The 18519-nt window shown below is 36.9% G+C and overlaps 1 protein-coding gene across 2 annotated transcripts in view; it reads left to right on the top strand.

Moving 5' to 3' along the window:
• Positions 1-18519, top strand: part of SYNE1 (spectrin repeat containing nuclear envelope protein 1) — a 164619-nt gene that overhangs the window by 109975 nt on the left and 36125 nt on the right. For both annotated transcript variants that reach the window (XM_053461370.1, XM_053461368.1), the window contains 23 exons: positions 332-435; positions 786-942; positions 1797-1928; positions 2468-2623; positions 2774-2983; positions 3108-3209; positions 7382-7501; positions 8330-8530; positions 8676-8849; positions 9709-9840; positions 10186-10382; positions 10479-10611; positions 10914-11096; positions 11682-11831; positions 12698-12874; positions 13124-13279; positions 13890-14045; positions 15288-15458; positions 16019-16152; positions 16289-16493; positions 17734-17916; positions 18025-18171; positions 18261-18415. In XM_053461370.1, coding sequence (XP_053317345.1) covers positions 332-435; positions 786-942; positions 1797-1928; positions 2468-2623; positions 2774-2983; positions 3108-3209; positions 7382-7501; positions 8330-8530; positions 8676-8849; positions 9709-9840; positions 10186-10382; positions 10479-10611; positions 10914-11096; positions 11682-11831; positions 12698-12874; positions 13124-13279; positions 13890-14045; positions 15288-15458; positions 16019-16152; positions 16289-16493; positions 17734-17916; positions 18025-18171; positions 18261-18415 — 3635 coding nt within the window. The remainder of the gene's footprint in view (positions 1-331; positions 436-785; positions 943-1796; positions 1929-2467; positions 2624-2773; positions 2984-3107; positions 3210-7381; positions 7502-8329; positions 8531-8675; positions 8850-9708; positions 9841-10185; positions 10383-10478; positions 10612-10913; positions 11097-11681; positions 11832-12697; positions 12875-13123; positions 13280-13889; positions 14046-15287; positions 15459-16018; positions 16153-16288; positions 16494-17733; positions 17917-18024; positions 18172-18260; positions 18416-18519) is intronic.

The raw sequence follows: 18519 nt of genomic DNA, 5'->3' as shown, positions 1-18519 counted from the left end.
GGGGGAGGTTAGATAATGGGGGGCGGCAGGGAGAGGAAGGGTAGATAAGCGGGGCGGCATTTTAAACTTCGCCCCAGGCGGCATTTTGTCTTGGGCGGGCCCTGCTTACATGGTAGGGCCAGCCCTTCCTAAATATATATTAAGTCTCAATGTTTTTAATAAGAAAATGTACTATTACATACAGTAGTAGTCCTACGCTACCATCTCAGGAGGGGTTGGGGAACACAGCAGTGAATTCAAAGGGGGTATTATTGATTCCATGATGAAACTATTATAAGTCGCGTTCATGTTGTTAGAGGTGCCAGTAATGTAATTTTTTCTTACACACTAGGCGTTGGAACAAGAACTTGCTGAGCAGAAGAAATTATTACAATCTGTTGCTAGCCGTGGAGGGGAAATTATCAACCAACAGACGACCGAAAGAGTTAACGTCAGGTATGGACAATATCCTTATACAATATCATTGCTTGTGGCAAATTGTGGTCATTGAGAAGAAGAATGAAAATAATAACACACTGACAGAGAGAGAGAGAGGGGGTTAAGTGTGCCTTACCAGATGGTATGGATTGTTGAATTTCTCTCAAGTTCCAATGTTCGTGGCAGCTTTTGGTAGATTCAGGTGAATAGATGAGCACAATGTCATCATACTGAATCGTCACTGAATCGTGTACTTTGGTCAACCCTGAAATAGAGTAAGATTTTGTTATTGGGCTATGCAGTTTTATTAAGGAAAGTTATATTAAGTGTCTTGATACAGAATGTAAATGCCTTTTTTATTTAACCAGTGAAAGACCAGATGCCCTGTCCCATGAACTGGGTTTGGAAGGATTAAAGTCAGCGCCAGAAGATGAATTGAGAGTTAAATGGGAAAGCCTTCATCAGGAGCTCAGTACCAAGGAAAAGTTAATGCAGAATGCTTTGCAGCAGGAGCAAGAACACCCGGTAGTTATGATGTTTGTCTCCTTTAAAAATACATTGCCTGGGTTTCATGAAGTAGTACTTAAACATCTTATTGAGCACTAGGAAATCAGATTCTAAAGTGTGTTTCATAACCAGTAGATTTTAATATGTAAGATATCTCTGTTACAACAGCATCGTTTAATAATGCTAAGCAATATGTTTAGTGTTTTCCTGAAAACTTGGTTTGTTGGCAGGATTTTTGGAGAATGTCACAGACCTAAGGCATTTCTAAACTAGAACAGACTTAATCAGTGATGGCTTTTGGGCATCCACCGTGACCAAGCTACCCTATTGGGGATCACAGAGAACTGACACAGAGAAACCTTTACCAATCCAAGCTATTAAAATATAATGGCAAAATATCTCAGTGCATCAACAAAAGTGTCCTCCAGGTTTTGCTTGGTTAGGTAATTTCCAAGCCGTACTTCATACATCAGAAATCACATTTAGTGGTACAAATTTGTAATATGACTTCTTATGTAATCATTTTATCAGCAATGCTAATTCAATGTTTGTTGGTGCCTACATGGTGTCTGCCATGACCCCCTGACAACTACCTGGTGGAAGGTAAACATTACCCTATGTAGGCCCTTGATTAGTTAATATTGTTTCATTTCACAGTAATTGCTTTATTTTTTGCCTGTGTATTAAACACGTTAGAAAGATCTGAATAAAGAAATAAAAAAAAAAGACAGAAATGCACAAAAAGCTTAAAATATATAAAATATATAGTAATATGTGCAAGAATATAAGGAAGAATCTCATTCTAGTCTGGAGAACACTTGATTATGCTTTGTTTGTGTGTAATTTGCTAATCATATCTCCTATACTTTTAGATTTTTAGCCAATCAAATAGGATCGTGTCTGGAGTGCCTTTTTACAAAGGAGACAAGAAAGTCCAAGAAAAGTCATCTGTAGCAAACCTTCTGGATGGATTAAACCAAACCCTTGAAGATATATCATTACAGGTAAACCTGTGATTAATTGTAACAAGTTCATGTATATGTTCCCCTGGGCTTCGTCAAGCCAGCACGGATGCTAGACAGCCATACTGCCCTTTGAGAGCTTGGTTTCCTGTTACGCAAAGCAGCATCTTCTTGACTACCACATCCAGAAATAATATGGACCACAGTTAGAAGCACCAGTGAAAAGAGATCACAATTATTTATCTATAACATTGCCTCTAGAAGAACATATTTTAAATCATCTTACAGCTGGCTTGTTACTGTCCCAAATCTAATATTTCTCTTAGTTCAGTAAACTTCATGAATGCTGGTATTAAGTATTTGTTTTAAAATTCACAGTGGAAGCTGCTATTTTAATAGTTATCCCATGATTTTTACATTTATTCTTTACAGAACCTGTAGCTAGTTTAATAAATCAGGATAATTTGTAGGGGACAAATCCACTTGGCTAAAGTATGAAAACATTTGCCTCTGTGGCAGAAGACCTTGTCTTCGTGGTGCTTGTTTTTTAACTAATGAAGCCTCTAAATGTGTTTGTACAGAATGGAGGTGGAGAAAAGAAGAGTCTTCCGTTGGAGAAAAAACTGTATGACGCTGTGTCAGCTACTTCCACGTGGTTGGATGACGTGGAACAGCGCATTTTTGTGGCAACTGCACTCCAGCCAGAAGAAACTGAGACAAGTCTTTACCACCAGGAGGTAATGCTTACTTCTTCTTAGGAAAGTGGATGTATTTAAAACGTTCTATTTTTTACAAGCTCATTATTGCCATCATTCTATTAAATTTCATTATTAGCACTTTTCATTTTATAACATTAACATTCTGTTTTACTTTTTTTTTTACGCTAGACTTTGGCAAAAGATATAAAGGAAATGACCGAAGAGATGGATAAAAACAAGAATCTGTTTTTCCAAACGTTTTCAAGCAGAGGCGATAACCATGAGATAATAGAGGAGACTCTATATTGTCTTATGGGCAGACTGAATGCTTTAGAGTCCTTTGTAAACCATCGGTGCTGTCAAATGAAGGAGAGGTTACAGGATCTCATAACATTTCAGGTGTGATGTCTAAATGTAATGCTTTCTCTCAGAAATTACTTTTTATCTTGAGGCATAGTTAAATAGTTTCATTATCCTGACTCATAATTGTTTTTCTGTGTACTTGTCATGTCCTCTGTTACAGAATGATTTGAAGATGCTTTTTACATCATTGGCTGATAACAAATACATAATACTGCACAAACTGGCTGAAGCAGCAGAAAGTCCCGCAAAGGAGCAAATACAGGTCATCATTTATTATCTCGTCATGATTTTTCCAGGCTTTGACAGTCTTCTATACAAAATATCATAACATTCTGGGAAATATACTTTTAAACTTAGAATTACCCTTTTTAGTTTTTCAAGGTACAACTTTTGGCCATTTGGGTTATAACTTTTGCGTCAGTTGCAATGTGGGTTATATCAATTGCACCTTTCAGTATCAGCACTCTAGTGTCTTGTTTTTATCTTCTTACTGATCTACGTTTCCCTCTCTCTTGAAATCTTTATTCTTTTATATTTCATATTTCCAGGGATTCTGTCCTTTTCTTACGTCTACAGGAACCCTATACCAGATGGGTCACATTCCAAGATACCGCTAGCGCTGCTGCAAAACAGCTTTTAGGATCATGTGAACCATGCTTCTTCTGTATCTAGGCCAGCTGGGTTTAACCCTTTCCGTTTAGACTGATGTGCAGAAGCCTTGCAGAGCATAGCCTCCTCTTGAGGCAGGAAGGGTTAATAATGTTTTTGTGTTTTCTCTAATAAACCGAAGCAGTCAAAGAAAGCATTCTGAATGGTGGAACCATTTGGCTTTGTTATTCATTTATTTTACAAAAAGGCAATAAATATATATATATATGTAGTGTAAAAAGTACCAGTGTTCCATTAATATATTTTTCTTGTGCAATTAACATGTAAGGGAAAAAACACAGGTTTTAGAACTAGGCCGTTACCTCTGTATGCTACTGCAGGTTTTGTGCTTCCAAATTGATGTTGACTCTCGAGTAGCACTTTTGACACATTCAAAAAGATCCACTGGCTTAATTAAAAATTGTTATATATATCCAAGATCATTTGGCCGTTCCCACATACCTGCGCAAATTAGGTTCCACCCTGGCTAATATTAACCCCTTAATGACAAAGCCCGTACATGTACGGGCTCAAAATGCATCGCTTTCAATGGGTTTAGGGACCGCCCATTGTCCTTAAGGGGTTAAATCATGATGAAACTACCCGTGGGTGGCAAAGTACGTGATCAACTTTTTCTCAGTATAGCAGACTGTCAAGAGGGGGCCTGGGATCAGTATACATCCGTAAGACATGTAAGAGAGCATTTCAAATAGAGACTTTGAATGATTGAAATAGGAACAAAATAAACAGAAATACTGCAGTAAAACAAAACAAAACAAACAAGAAGACCGCCATATGAAGATCAGCAAGTTATATCAAACCATCATTTCAAGGGATATTATGTGACATGGTGACAATCACAATATAAAACTAGGTTTCCATAATAACCATGTTTTAGTTAGTGGCCATTTTTGAGATGAAACACATGAAGCAGATTAAATAAATTTTATTACATATATTTTGGGGAAAGCACAACATAGTAGCCTTATAAAAATGAGCATTGAAAGACAAAACAGTTGGGAAGATTTGCTTGCAAATTCTTGATGAAGCTCATTAACGAAACTATTGGAACTGCCATTTGTAAATTTTCATATCCTCCTATGATTTCGTGACTATCTATCTACATTCACAATGAAAGGCAAAATAGTTGCTTATTTTTAATAATGAAGTGGTTAGCGAGATTCATCTACAGGATGCTGCTGTTTTCCTTCTTTAGTTTAGTCTCGTCTGTTAAGTTAGTTTGCATTTTTGTACTAGAGATGAGTGGGGGTTACAACATCATCATGTTTCTTTTTTCAATAAATTCAGTAAACATAGCCTTGTCTGGTATGCATGTAGTGAGTAGTTCATGTCTAACAAGTTAGTCGCCTCTCTCCGTTATCTTCATCACTGCTTTATCTGTCCATATATACGAACTGGATTCTTGTAGTCAACTATAGTGGGCATGCCATCAACATCATATTAAATAGTATGCGACACAAATAAAGCAGCCATTTTGTACACATAGCTGTGTATGGGGCTGCATGCTGTCATTAGAGTCCAAGGTTGTTCTGGTCTGATGTGACATAAAGGGAGTAATATTTTTATACACGTGTCTAGTATGGGTAAAGTTTACCTCTCATGTATCATGGGTGAGATTAGTTGAGACATTACACATTCCAATGTGATCTCATGCATCATAGTATCCCAGTAATCATGAAACAAGATGTATTGAATCCTACCTGAGGATAGACAGACATAAACTAAACATAAAATTAAAGTCTGAGAAGCTGCAGCAGGTCACTACCACCATTCCACAAGGCCTATGGTTCGTATTATATAGTATGATATTAGGAAGTACAGAGTTTGGGAAACCTTTCTAGTTAGCCAGCCTTGCTAAGTTGGAAAGGCTGACCATAAAATCACTTGAAGATGTTAAGGAAAATAATTAATTAAAACATAATAATAATAATACAATCATGAAGATACCAAGAATTTAAAGGCCCAAGCTATTTAAGAAAATGTGGACACTGTGTGTTCACTGGCACTTAAGTAAGGGCGCCCCCATTTCCCTAATTCTCCTGGCATAGACGGTAATGTAAGCCACAGAGAAAGGGTTACATCCATTCTTCCTATGTTAACACAAAAACACAAACTTTTTTGGTTTAACACACTTTATTTTGCTGTTATCCGTATGATGTTGTTTCATCACTTCATGTTCATGGTATATCTGATATGCTTGTTTTGTTCAATTCACGTTGTCATACTAGATAATCAGTAAAACAAGCGGTGCGTGTTACAACAGAAAGGTTTTTTCATAGGCTACATATAAAATATTTGAAAATATTCTAGGCCTTGGTTGCCTCTACCAAGAAGTCATAAAGTGCCATACTGAGCGCTCTTTGATAAATGGGAATACAGCTCTGATTTTTTTGATGGCCAAAATGTAATAAAGAATGCAATGCTTAGCACCTAGTCTTTATATCAAAAAACATATAACAGATGAAATGATTGCATTATTGTTATTGGAACACCTCCTTCGGTGCCACATTAAAATTGATTATAAGTAGGCACTGCATGCGTATTCTTACATTCACGCCGGCCGCCATTAGTGGGTCAATGCCAAAGGAAAAATGTTGCTGCCCGGGCTTATAGTCGGGTCATGCATCTACATTCCAGTCAAATTATTTCTTTCTTGGAGAATAATTCATTACTTTTACTACTCTTTTACATTGAGATTTAGTGTATTCAGAATTACAAAGCAATCAGAAAAAATGAGTGCCTGAGATAGTCCTTAGAAAACTGCATAAATAGCACCTAATCCCATAAAATGGTGGTATGGGTCAAGCTTTTCACGGCCCTAAATAACCTTAAGTGTCCCCATGCCTATATTTAACCACATCCAAGGATACATTTATCACATTTTGCATAGTGCTCTGTCTGTGTCTTCTCTCTGTTTATATGAAAATCTGATTTTTTTTAAGCAAAGATGCTTTAATGTATTGGTAGGACCCAAGCAAAGCTAATGGGCTGAATTCAATGCCAAGATAAATCTAATTCAATAACTAAAACATTTTCCGATTGTAATCTATGGGAGGATTGCTTTTTGCAATCACCTTTGATTGTTCAATTTCTATGGGTCACTCATTGGATTATGTCCATATTAGTTGTCGCGTGTATTCAATTTTTTAATCATTTATGCACAATGCGTTCAAATGTAGTCGATATCCAATGGTGGTTGACTTGAAAAAAAAGTATGATGTAACTGTGAGACCCTCTCAACTGCCTAGACCCGAGTTAAGTGGTTTGAGGGTAAACCTAACCCTATAATACAGGAGACCATATTCATGGTGAACATAGGCATAGCCATTTATAGCCAGAATACTTTTTAATTAGTTAATCCTGCTGTTTATTCTAGTTTTGGTTAAGTGAGCCAGTGTACACTATTGGTGTCTAGTATATTTATATCGTCTGAGTTGCCTAACCACAAAGCTTATACTGGAACTAACATTCATATAACACTGGCAGCCATTTTCATATCCCCCTATCAGATTGTGACACCTGCGGGTTTTTCTTTTTATGGATGGCGATGTTGGCAATTTCCTTATTATTTGTGAGAAGCCTTAAGTCTCCCACACTTAAGAGGAGAAGTACAGATCTTAAAATGGTCAAATCATGGTAGCTGTGATGAGAGCTTAAAAATCTATGACGTATTTTCTCCCAATTTGCAAACACATCGTGTACATGCTTTTTTCCTTGTAAATATGAAATTTGATCACAAGCTTAAGGACATCTTACATTTTACAGGCCATCTTACAAGCAGAAGAAAGCCTTAAAGAAATGGACACGGAAATAACAGAGCTAAAGAGACGTGGGGACAGATTGCAAGTTGACCAGTCGTCAATGCAGGAACTTTCAAAACTCCAGGTTTGTGCTCTTGTTTATTTGTATTAATAGTAGAAACATGCATAGAATTTGAAGGCACATAAGAACCATTAGGGCCCCTCTAGTCTGCCCATTTTGTTGCAAAAAAATGTCAAACTTTATTTTCAGGATAGCTTTATGATGACTTCATCCATGTTTAAATTCCGTAAGTTCTACCACTGCTGTTGGAAGACTCTTTCACTTATTAACTATTGTGGGTGACCTGGGCAGGAGGATAGTTGTGTCCCTCGGGCTGGTACACATTCTTCAAACAGGGCTGGTCCAAATTGGGCCCTCACACTCTGGTAGATGGAGCTCAGTGGGGTCAGGTAACACAATGTTACGTGATTCACAGTAGTAGATATTTCCCCTATCAACCTCCCAGTAAAGTTTGCTTTTAGAAAGCTTATGCGGCATGGCATCCAGGGGCACACTTATGCCAACATGGTCATGTCATACAACAAAAAATCTGTGAATGATTCAAAAAGCATATAACATTTGCTATGCAATTTAGAGACACTAGGTGGAGGGATAACGACGTAAGTTATATCGCTGTTTAATTATTCACCAGGCTCCTGGGTTACTTTGTTTATAATAACCTGCTCCCAAATATAAGTTTTGAGTATAGTATAGAATAGAATTCCACACATCAAGTACGGTATTTCTCAATAGCCAGTATATTTTGCTATAAGATACATCAATTATTTTGCAGCCATCTATATTTATTGTAGCAATTGTAAAGGTATTGGTTGATAGTCTCAACAAAGGTATACTCCAATACCTGTAAGGCTGATGATGATTATTAGGTGTTGATTATGTGTCTTTCCCCAGGATACGTATGATGAATTAATGATGATCATTGGCTCAAGAAGAAGTGGATTAAATCAGAATCTAGCTCTTAAGAGTCAGTATGAACGAGCCCTACAAGACCTGACAGACTTGATCGAGACGGGAGAAGAGAAGATGTCAAAGAAACAAAAGTTTATAGTGTCATCTAGAGATGAGATTCACGCTCTTCTAGAAAAACACAAGGTAAACTTTCCTTTTATTTATTTGATTTTAGCACAACAAATCTGGCTATTTAAAGTTTAGATTTTTATGTTGGAGTAACAGGTATACAGCTGGATTATATGCAATCTGATCACATTTGAAAGTATTTCTCATTTCTGTCATCCAGGAGTATTTCCAGGGCTTGGAATCACACATGATCCTCACCGAGACGCTCTTCAGGAAGATTAGCAGTTATGCTCTACCAAGGGAATCCATGCTACATTCTGAGTTAATGGACCAGGCTTCGGCTGTCATTAAACAGGCGCATAAGAGAGGCGTAGAACTGGAATACGTTCTGGAGGTAAAGTTATAGGGGGCTGTGGTTGGGGCAGCATTACTTTATTGTTCAACCTAAATTGCTGAGCCGGTGGTGGCCCTGAATTCAGCCCTCACAATTGAGCTGAAATAATGATCAGAAGGCATCCAAGGCACCATGAAGACTGGAGACCATGGTGGGCTACACCAAGAAATAAGCCTTTTCTGTGGGCCAAGACCATTTTATCTGGATGTTTTTTAACATCTCTGCCTAGAATTTTAAATGAGATGTTTGATTTCTGGTAAATGCTAAATGATCTAAGCTATTTTTAGGCTTAAATCTGCTTTAAAAATAAAATTACATCTTTAAACACTTGTTTATCTTAATTGTTAGAAAATAGTTGTGATCAAAATATGCACGTTAAAACATTTCATGCTGTTGCACAGTACGTAGTTAGAGTGACTTTTAAATCTGGGCTAAATCAGGATTTGTAGAGCAAACCAGCAACCTATAATTATCACCGTGTCCTCCTTTGGCACCAAAAGCCCTTTTTACATTAACATTAAGGTAATTGTGGTCAAAACTTACAATATCGTATTTGGAAGCTGTGTTGTATAAGTAGAACAGGAAATAAAAAAGGTCTGATGAATTGTCTTCTTCTCTTTAGTTTCAGGAACATGTTTGTTAATCCTCTTTTATTTTGGTCATAAAAAAATAAATATGTAATAAGACAAGCAAGGTTGCTGTTTTCTTAATGACCACCTACCAGAATTGCATCTCATGACTCACGGTGCCTTGCAGCTTAAATCCCATTTTAATTGATCAATTAATATTACCAGTAACGTACAAGTTTGTTAATTTTTAGTATTTCAGCGCCTTTTCTTTTCTTTCTTTTTTTTTATAGAGATGGATGCTTTTTGATGAAAAATATGTACAACTGAGAAGGCAGCTGGAAATGATTGAAAATAATATACCAACAGTTGGACTGGTGGAAGAGTCTGAAGAAAGGCTTTCAGAAAGAATTCAACTGTACCAGGTGAGTGTTTTGTCAATAGGTATAATGTAGGAAAACATACAAGGATTGGCATCTTGCAATATTTAAAATACGTCCCAAACCAAAGCTTATTCAGTTCTTTTTTTGGGTTAATTATTATTATTATTATTTTAAGATTTGTCACCTTTAATATAAATAGAGGTGGGAATATGCTTAGTAACTATTGAATGTATATATATATATATATATATATATATATAATATGGCTACAACGGCTACTTTACAAATAATAATAATACTATCCTTTTTTACACTGTCAGAACTGTAAATAATGATCAACATAAGCAAAAATGACAATAGCTCTCTCTTTCATGATCTCCCCTCCAGCGCTTTAAGTTAAGTTTAATGGAGTATCAGCCGAGGGTTTATCAAGTCTTGGAAGACGGCAAACGACTGTTGATGTCTGTCAGCTGCTCTGAACTCGATGGACTTTTGAATCAACTGGGAGAGCAGTGGTCAAAAAATACCAACCGGGTGTCCAAGGAACTCAGTAGACTGGAGGACATACTCAGACACTGGACAAGGTATATCGACATGTTAAAATAAGTGTACTTAAAACTTCACATTAAACTTGAATTATATTTGTTCAGATGGATTGATTCACAGTCTTCTTCTTCTAGATATAAGAATGAATATGCTGAACTTGTTCACTGGTTGAGATGTGCCATGGATCGACTTGACTTTTGGACAGAACAGTCTGTGACTGTGCCTCAAGATCTGGAAACAGTTCGAGATCATCTCAATGCATTCTTGGTTTGTACATTTAGTGTAGAAATCGTGTTTCACTTCTCTGATTTTGTAAACCTTTCTGTATCTGCTGGTGCTTGTCCTAACTGGTAGTTTTTATTGTCACATCAAACACATTTTAAAAGTATCGCACATTCAAAGTCAATTCATCACATATCCTTTCTGCAGACTCTTTGGTGAAACTAAATGGATGTTGTGCCCTTGCAGACCACCTGAAATGCACAATGCTGTTTCTATTCTCCACAATAATTATCTACTTGTGTATTTTCAGTTTGTCTCAACACTATTTTTTTATGTTGTTTCACCAGGAATTTTCTAAAGAAGTTGATGCCAAATCATCCCTGAAATCGTCTGTTCTGAGCACTGGGAACCAGCTACTTCGCCTAAAGAAAGTAGATACAGCCGCGCTCCGTTCCGAGCTGGCACAAATAGATAACCAGTGGACAGAACTTCTCATACACATCCCTGTGGTACAAGAGAAGCTGCATCAGGTAGGACTCACAATTGGAGAAAAAAAAACCTGAAATATCTGTCAAATTTCACATTTTATTCCAGAAAATGTATAATTTCCTAATTAGCAATTTAAAAAATGTTCTTTTTTGCTTTTTAGTTCTCTTTTGTGCACCTGTCAGATTCAGAAAAATGCTTTATAACTTACTGGTATTAACATCCACAATACATTCTGTGAAATAGATTTGGATGTTGTGTGAACACCATACTACAGTATATACCATATGTATTATTTCTATTATAACCTTGTGGGAGCTTGGACCTATATGTGGTCAGATGCTATATATATTCAATGACATGAATGATCTTCTTGCTTTTGTCTTCATGAATTACTCATGAAGATCAAACAGATCTTACATTTTACATCACACATGATGCACTGACCCATTACATCATTTTTTCTTGTTCTTCTCACAAGCAGCCAGTAAAATTGTCTCCAGCAGATGGATCAGCATGTTTATTTTTAGAATGTATTAAAATGTTTAATCAGCATTTGAATTTATTTCATACAATAATACATTGGTTACTTGAAAATACAGTTTATTCACTCCTATCGTGTTTGGCAGCTTCAAATGGACAAGTTACCTTCTCGTCATGCTATTACTGAAGTCATGACGTGGATGAGTCTGATGGAAAATGCAATAAAGGAGGATGAAGAGAATATCCGAAATGTTGTGGGATGTGACGCTATTCAGGAGTATCTCTTAAAATACAAGGTACTGTAATGTAACAAACACCACTACCGATACAGTCGTGGCTGTTTCTCTATTGCCATATAATGCTCCTAACAAAGCAAGAGATCAGCGCACACGCAGCAACTACTATCTAAAAATCACCTATCTGAGGCATAAATATTGGGGGTTCCGTCACACCATGTGGCCACTGTGTATCCCGCCACTACATAAGCCCCGATTGTGGCTGTATTGCTTACTGAGGGACATTTTAAAGCCCTCTCTGTACACCATTTATGAGGCGCCTGTCCGGCAGGTGGGGTGCTTAATCCTAAGGCTTGGTCAGAACCTGCAAATAAGCACAAAATATACAGAAAGGGAAGCACACCTTAAAAAGCATACATGTTCAGATTCCGGGGTGCTGCTGAAATGACCATCACTGGTAGGAATTAATATTTGGGAAGCCACGTTTTGTCTTATAACAAATCATAGGGCAAAAAAAAGGATTTGCTTGCACCAAATATACAAATGATCCCTTTACTTACTAAACCATTTCTACTTTGAGAGACATAGATGATGAAATCCTATTAGCTGCCTGTCTTGAAAGCAGTCCTTTAGTCATTAAACCCCATTCTGTATACTGCTGGTGCAACATGGACCTCTTTAAAACATTACAACAGAGGTATCCTATATTCTTTGGTGCAATTACTAGAATGTATCAGTTCCACAACCTATGTGTTTGTAGAATAGACCTCCCCAATTCATGCCATTCCAATTTCTCTCAGTGGTTCCCCATAAAACACATCTCATACCACATGCCTGCACTTGATGGACACACAGAGGCGAGAGAAAGTGTGACCATTATTTTTGTTTTCCTTCATCTCAAATGTGCATATTTTGTTTTCTTTCAGGGCTTTAAGATTGACTTGAACTGCAAGCAGTTGACCGTGGACTTTGTCAATCAGTCGGTGCTACAGATCAGCAGCCAGGATGTGGAGAGCAAACGGAGCGACAAGACGGACTTTGCTGAGAAATTGGGAGCTATGAACAGACGCTGGCAAATCCTACAGGCCAAAATAAGAGAGAAGGTAGTGTAACCTCTGAGGTAGACATGCTGGAATTGTCTCATGCATGATAAATATTCCCAATTTTTTTAATTTTCAACTTTAGCAACTTAGGTCCTTTGTTGAAAGAAATCACTTGTGCTGAGAGTCAGAAAAATATTCATATTTACCCTGTTTTTCTTTTTTATCCTCTTTTTTGCGGAAATAATACATAGGAGCCTTGATAAAATGTAAAGATTCTGATTAAATGTCTATTTTGCGGTTTCTGCACAGATCCAGATGTTGGAAGCGTTGCTGGAATCTTGGACCGAGTATATAAACAATGTGCAAAGCTTGAAATCTTGGTTTGAGAAGCAAGAGAAAAAGCTCAGGAAACAACAAAGTATTGGTGACCCAGCTTCGGTTCAGAACAGCTTAAAAGATTGCCAGGTAATGGTCACTAGAGTAACTAGGCTTTCCTTTCAACACCAGAAGTAACTTAAAAGGAGTGATGGCAGCTAAAATTGATATGCAGGTGGTCATAATAACATATCCAATTTACACATCATATTAAAAGCCTACATTTGAATTGTAAAAATTTGTTTTGGATCATTAAAAGTATTTAGATACTGGTACTGAATTTGTCTATAGTTTCTCGCTTCTTTACTTTTTTGACAATGCCAACAATGTGAAGCTATTTCTTACACGTGGTTCTTAAAAAACATATTACAATCAAAATAGCTCAGCCTTTAAAAAACAGCTACTCAAATTGTAAAGCAGGGTAGCAATGTTGTTTGGCGTAGATTGCTAAGCCTAACTTAGGTTAATGAGTGAGAGAACCTCTTTACTTTAGAACCGAAGTGTCAAACACCAGGCCTTGAGGGCCATGACTAAAGGCCTGGTGTTTGACACTTCAGGAAGGACTGAAGGATCTTGATATGTAGAGGACTAGTATGAAACAAGAAGGTCACAGGCTTAGATGTAATGTGATGGAATTCTATTTCACTATTTCGAATATGTTTCTACATATTTTCTATATATATATTTACTTATTTTTTAGGAACTTGAAGAGTTGGTGAAGGTGAAGGAAAAGGATGTAGAGAAGGTTGAGCAGTGTGGGCTTGCCTTGATTCAGAACAAAAAAGAGAAAGTCACCGCTGTAATAATTGACACGCTAAGAGAACTTAGCCATTCTTGGGCTAATCTGGATCACATGGTGAGTTTGCCTAGCTTTGAGTTATTATAATTTTGAACCTTCAAGTGTATGTTAACATACCCAAAAAGCAGGACAGCATGGTCTATTTTTTTTTATTTGACGCAGTAATAAAGGTAGTGATATACACTATATATATGAGCATTGACCTTTTGTCTTCTCTTAAAGATACTACATTAGCTCCTTCAAATTACATTGCCTTGCTCAACAATATTAAAAACTACATTTCAAAGTATATGCACATGTTTTTGAAAATTGATTACGTTTTGGTAAACATGGTAGCTTACAATGGTAAGCGAATAGACAAGAAAGGAAACATCTGTCATCATGTGGCAATATGGCTTATAGCTCATTATAGAACATCTACAGTGGCCAAGATCTCTACAACATAGTTTTAATCTATAGTTTCAGAGGAAACTTTCTTAATTTCAAATGGAAATGGTAGAAAAGGGTGTTGTTAGGGCTACCTAGATGACAGAATAAATTTACTGATATTATTGGAAAACTAGTATTGCTAGTGCTAACGCTATATTCTGGCCTAGGCTTGCTGTTGATCAACAGGCTAGTTACAATGGAGATTTCTGATCACCCCAACTGTCCCATTTACAGTGTGCTATGGATCACCCTCCATACCACGCTGGAGCTGAAACACGCTGACTACCATTAGAAATATCACTCTATTGGAAATGATGGGGAAAAAAGATCATTTTTTTAAATGGTTGCAGTTGACCATGTGATTCTGGAAAATTGTAAGAACCTTGGTACAATCAAACATATTTACAAGAGTGTGGCTGTGTTTTCTTACAATATTCTTTTTATTGTACATCATGTAATTTTAAGGTTAAAAAAACAATAAAAGATATCAATGGTTATTTTTTACATCATTTTATTGAGCATTGAGGAGTGGTCATATTTATCTTCTTTTAAGATTTCGCCAGAAATGCAGAGCTCTCAATTATGTTTTTAAGGGTTAATTTGTATTGTGTTTCTCTGCACGATTAATAAACTACACAATGCCAAAGAAATAAACTTCAAAGGTACAGTGTTCTGTTTGGTCCAGCTATTATCGTTATGTGGATTGAGATGTAGTGTAAATAAGATAGAACAGGGATTGAATTCACAAAAGCAGACTCCTACCAAAAATGCTAAAGCTTTTGTTCTTTTATTCCCCTGAAGACATTGGCAATGAAAGGATAATAGCAGAAGAAAGTCACTTTTGTTTTATGTCTGTATTGTTTCTTTTAGGTGGGTCAGCTCAAGATATTGTTACAGTCAGTACTTGATCACTGGAGCATTTACAAGGAAGTTTATGATGAGCTAAACAGTTACATTATGGAAGCCAGGTATTCCCTGTCCCGCTACAGGCTGTTGACAGGATCTATGGAAGCGGTGAAGGTTCAAGTGGACAGTCTTCAGGTGAGGAAATTGGGCTCAAAGGATCACTATTGTTCCTCAAGGGTAAAACCAGCACAGCCTACATCTTTTCAATCCTTGTTGTTCAGCTGACAATAGCCTGTCCGCAAAATATTTTTTTCTGTTGAATTACATCATTTTATGGTGTGGACCCCCAAACATCAGAGCACATACATTGTAGACTAGGTATCATGTCTTGAAGTAGACATGAAATTTAGAAGCTGTGTAATGGAAAATCTTTCTGAAATACACAAATATAAGGCCTGTCTGTATACTAATGTTTTTCTCTCTTATATTAAGTTTTTGAAATCCCTGCTAATTCAGCTAATACTATCCATTCATGGGCATCCTTTCCCCAAAAAGTTTATTTATTGAAATTTGTATATTTTGGAGCCCATTATATTTTCATAAATACCCCACTTAATATAGTCTAAATAATTGTGTACATTGTTTCTGAGTAGTTTTTATTGTAACTAGGTGTTGTATAGTAGCCCATAGCATTTTCCTATGACTTTGGCATATGGAGTGTTTTATTCATGAAAGCTCTTTATTTTATGTTGCAGAACCTGCAGGGGGAGTTGGAGAAGCAAGAGAGCAGCTTAGACAAGTTCAGTTCCATAACCAGCAAGCTCTTGAGCGAATGTAATTCATCTGTAACAAATACCTTTAACACTACTTTAAAAGAGGTCACAGAAAGGTAAAAAAAAGCAACTAAACATGGATGTTTTCTGGTTCTTTACTTGTTTCCTATTTTATTGTCAAATCCTGAGACATATGAACATTACACGCTGTAGTTAAGAATCCAGTTGTATGATAATGATTTTTTTTAACAGATGGAATAATTTGCTAGAGGAGATTTCAGAACAGCTACATTCAAGCAAAGCCCTGCTCCAGCTTTGGCAGAAATACAAAGATTACTGCACCCAATGCGCCTCCAATGTCCAACAGCAAGAAGATCGTGCCAATCAGCTGCTAAAGATGGCGTCCAACAAGGACATAGGAGATGATGAAATCACTACCTGGATACAAGATTGCAATGTGAGTACATGCAAAACTGCTGGAAATATACTGATTTAAGTGTAATTTGTATTAGATGAGCTTATTGGGAGTATTCTTCCATCCCAGCAATTATACCTTATAACTCACTTTCACCCAGTTAAAATAACCTTTTGTATGTCTTTGTAACTCAAAACAGACATTACAAAAATGGAGGTTACAGTATTAATATAAAAGAAAACATTAATGAAGCAGGAGTGGGAGAATGTCTGCCCTGTCATGGATGGGTGTCTCTGGATCTTTGTCAGGCAGGCACAGACAATGAAGGCTAAGCTGGTTTCCCAGTACTGCTCCCCCATAGAAAAACATGGCGAGAACAGGCACTTCTTTTATTGGTTGCCTTTCACCATCGAACAATATGGAGCAGTTGGCACCCGTCTGATTGGTCACCATTGAAAGAATATCCATGGCTTCTTCTTCCTCATAAAGGATGGTGGTTAACACTCCATCTACTTATTGGTTGTCGTGTGTAAACCTAGGGTCATGTTGTCCAAATTTGAATTATTACCTGTTTGTGTTATCTTTCTCTGGATAAGCGATTGTCTTACTCTTGTTATGCTTACTAACCATGTTTCGGCTGGCTCTTGGTGGGATAAACAGCTTCATAAAGAGCAACGTTACTAATCTAATAGTACTGGGACTTTCCTGGAACATTCAAATGGATTGATCAGAATGGATTTAATAGATAAAAAAAAATAATATGTTAAATCTTGTGTTGTGTCATGACAATCTCTTCCAGACAGACATTGCCTTAAAACTTAAATAGGATTTTTCACTTTTCCCAAATCCTACATTTTGCTGTTCTGTACATAAGCAATATATCTGCATGATGATTCTTCTTCATCTTGTTATCTCCCACCTGTTAAGTTGCTGACTTGCATTGACTGGTTCAGACATCCCTTGAACGTTAACTTGAACTTTAGCACAGGAAACTGATTAAATGATCCCAGCCCTGCCATAGACTGTCATAGATCTCAGCTTCCATAAGGCCAACTCTCAAACGAGATACCTCTGATGACTGCCCACCGAAAAAATCTGAAGCTGTAGATAATGTTAACTAATGAGTTTAGTTATCCTAAAAAGTATAATGATTCTCGTTTGGGTAGGTATTCTTATTATACTGTCTTCAAAGGGTTTAGCCATGGAAAATGCAGATATAATAAGCACTGTGGTTTCTAAAGGTGCTACTATCTATATCTGTTTCTACTGTGTGTTGCAACAGGTTCTGCTTAAAAGCCTGGGTGCTTCTAAAGGTTCGTTGGCTACTCTCAATGAGATGGGGGATCAGCTTAAACAACAAGTAGATTCTTCTGCAGCAACAACAATCCTGTCCGATCACCTGGCCCTTAACCAGCGTTTGATAGTCCTAGAGCAGGCTCTCCACAGACAACAGGTCATTCTCCAGGTATGCACAACCAATACATTCAGTTTCTGATATGTTCCTCCCATAAAATTGTCAGTAGTTTGTCTTTAAGTTTCTATTCAAAACTATTTAATAATTTCACTCTTACAGGCTGGGGTTCTAGATTATGAAACATTTGTAAACAGCCTAGAAGACCTTGAAGCTTGGATTTTTGAAGCAGGAGAGGTATTGAACGGACAGGATCCCAATCGATCATCAGATCTCTCAACAATTCAGGAAAGAATGGAAGAACTTAAAGTATGTGACTCTTCAGTATAGGAAATGGAAACTTTTAATTAACCACAAAAAACTTGTATTCTAATCTCATCTAATAATTATGTCTTCAGAGACAGATGTTGAAATTCAGCAGTCTGGCAGGAGACTTAGATCGTCTGAATGAATTAGGCTATAGACTACCTCTAAATGACAAGGAAATTAAAAGGATGCAGACTCTAAACCGGAATTGGACCATGATCTCTTCACAGACCACAGAGCGGTTCAGGTAAGTTTTAAAAAGCTAAAAAATAAACATATAATATATTTATATAAAAGAGCACTTTTAATACTTGCAGAGTGTTGCGTCATAGAGTTTTGTCTCTCACCTCC

This window comes from Spea bombifrons, chromosome 3 (assembly GCF_027358695.1).
Source record: "Spea bombifrons isolate aSpeBom1 chromosome 3, aSpeBom1.2.pri, whole genome shotgun sequence".
Classification (NCBI taxonomy): domain Eukaryota; kingdom Metazoa; phylum Chordata; class Amphibia; order Anura; family Pelobatidae; genus Spea; species Spea bombifrons.
Note: the sequence above shows the minus strand (reverse complement) of the source record. Positions and strands in the feature narration are given on the sequence as shown.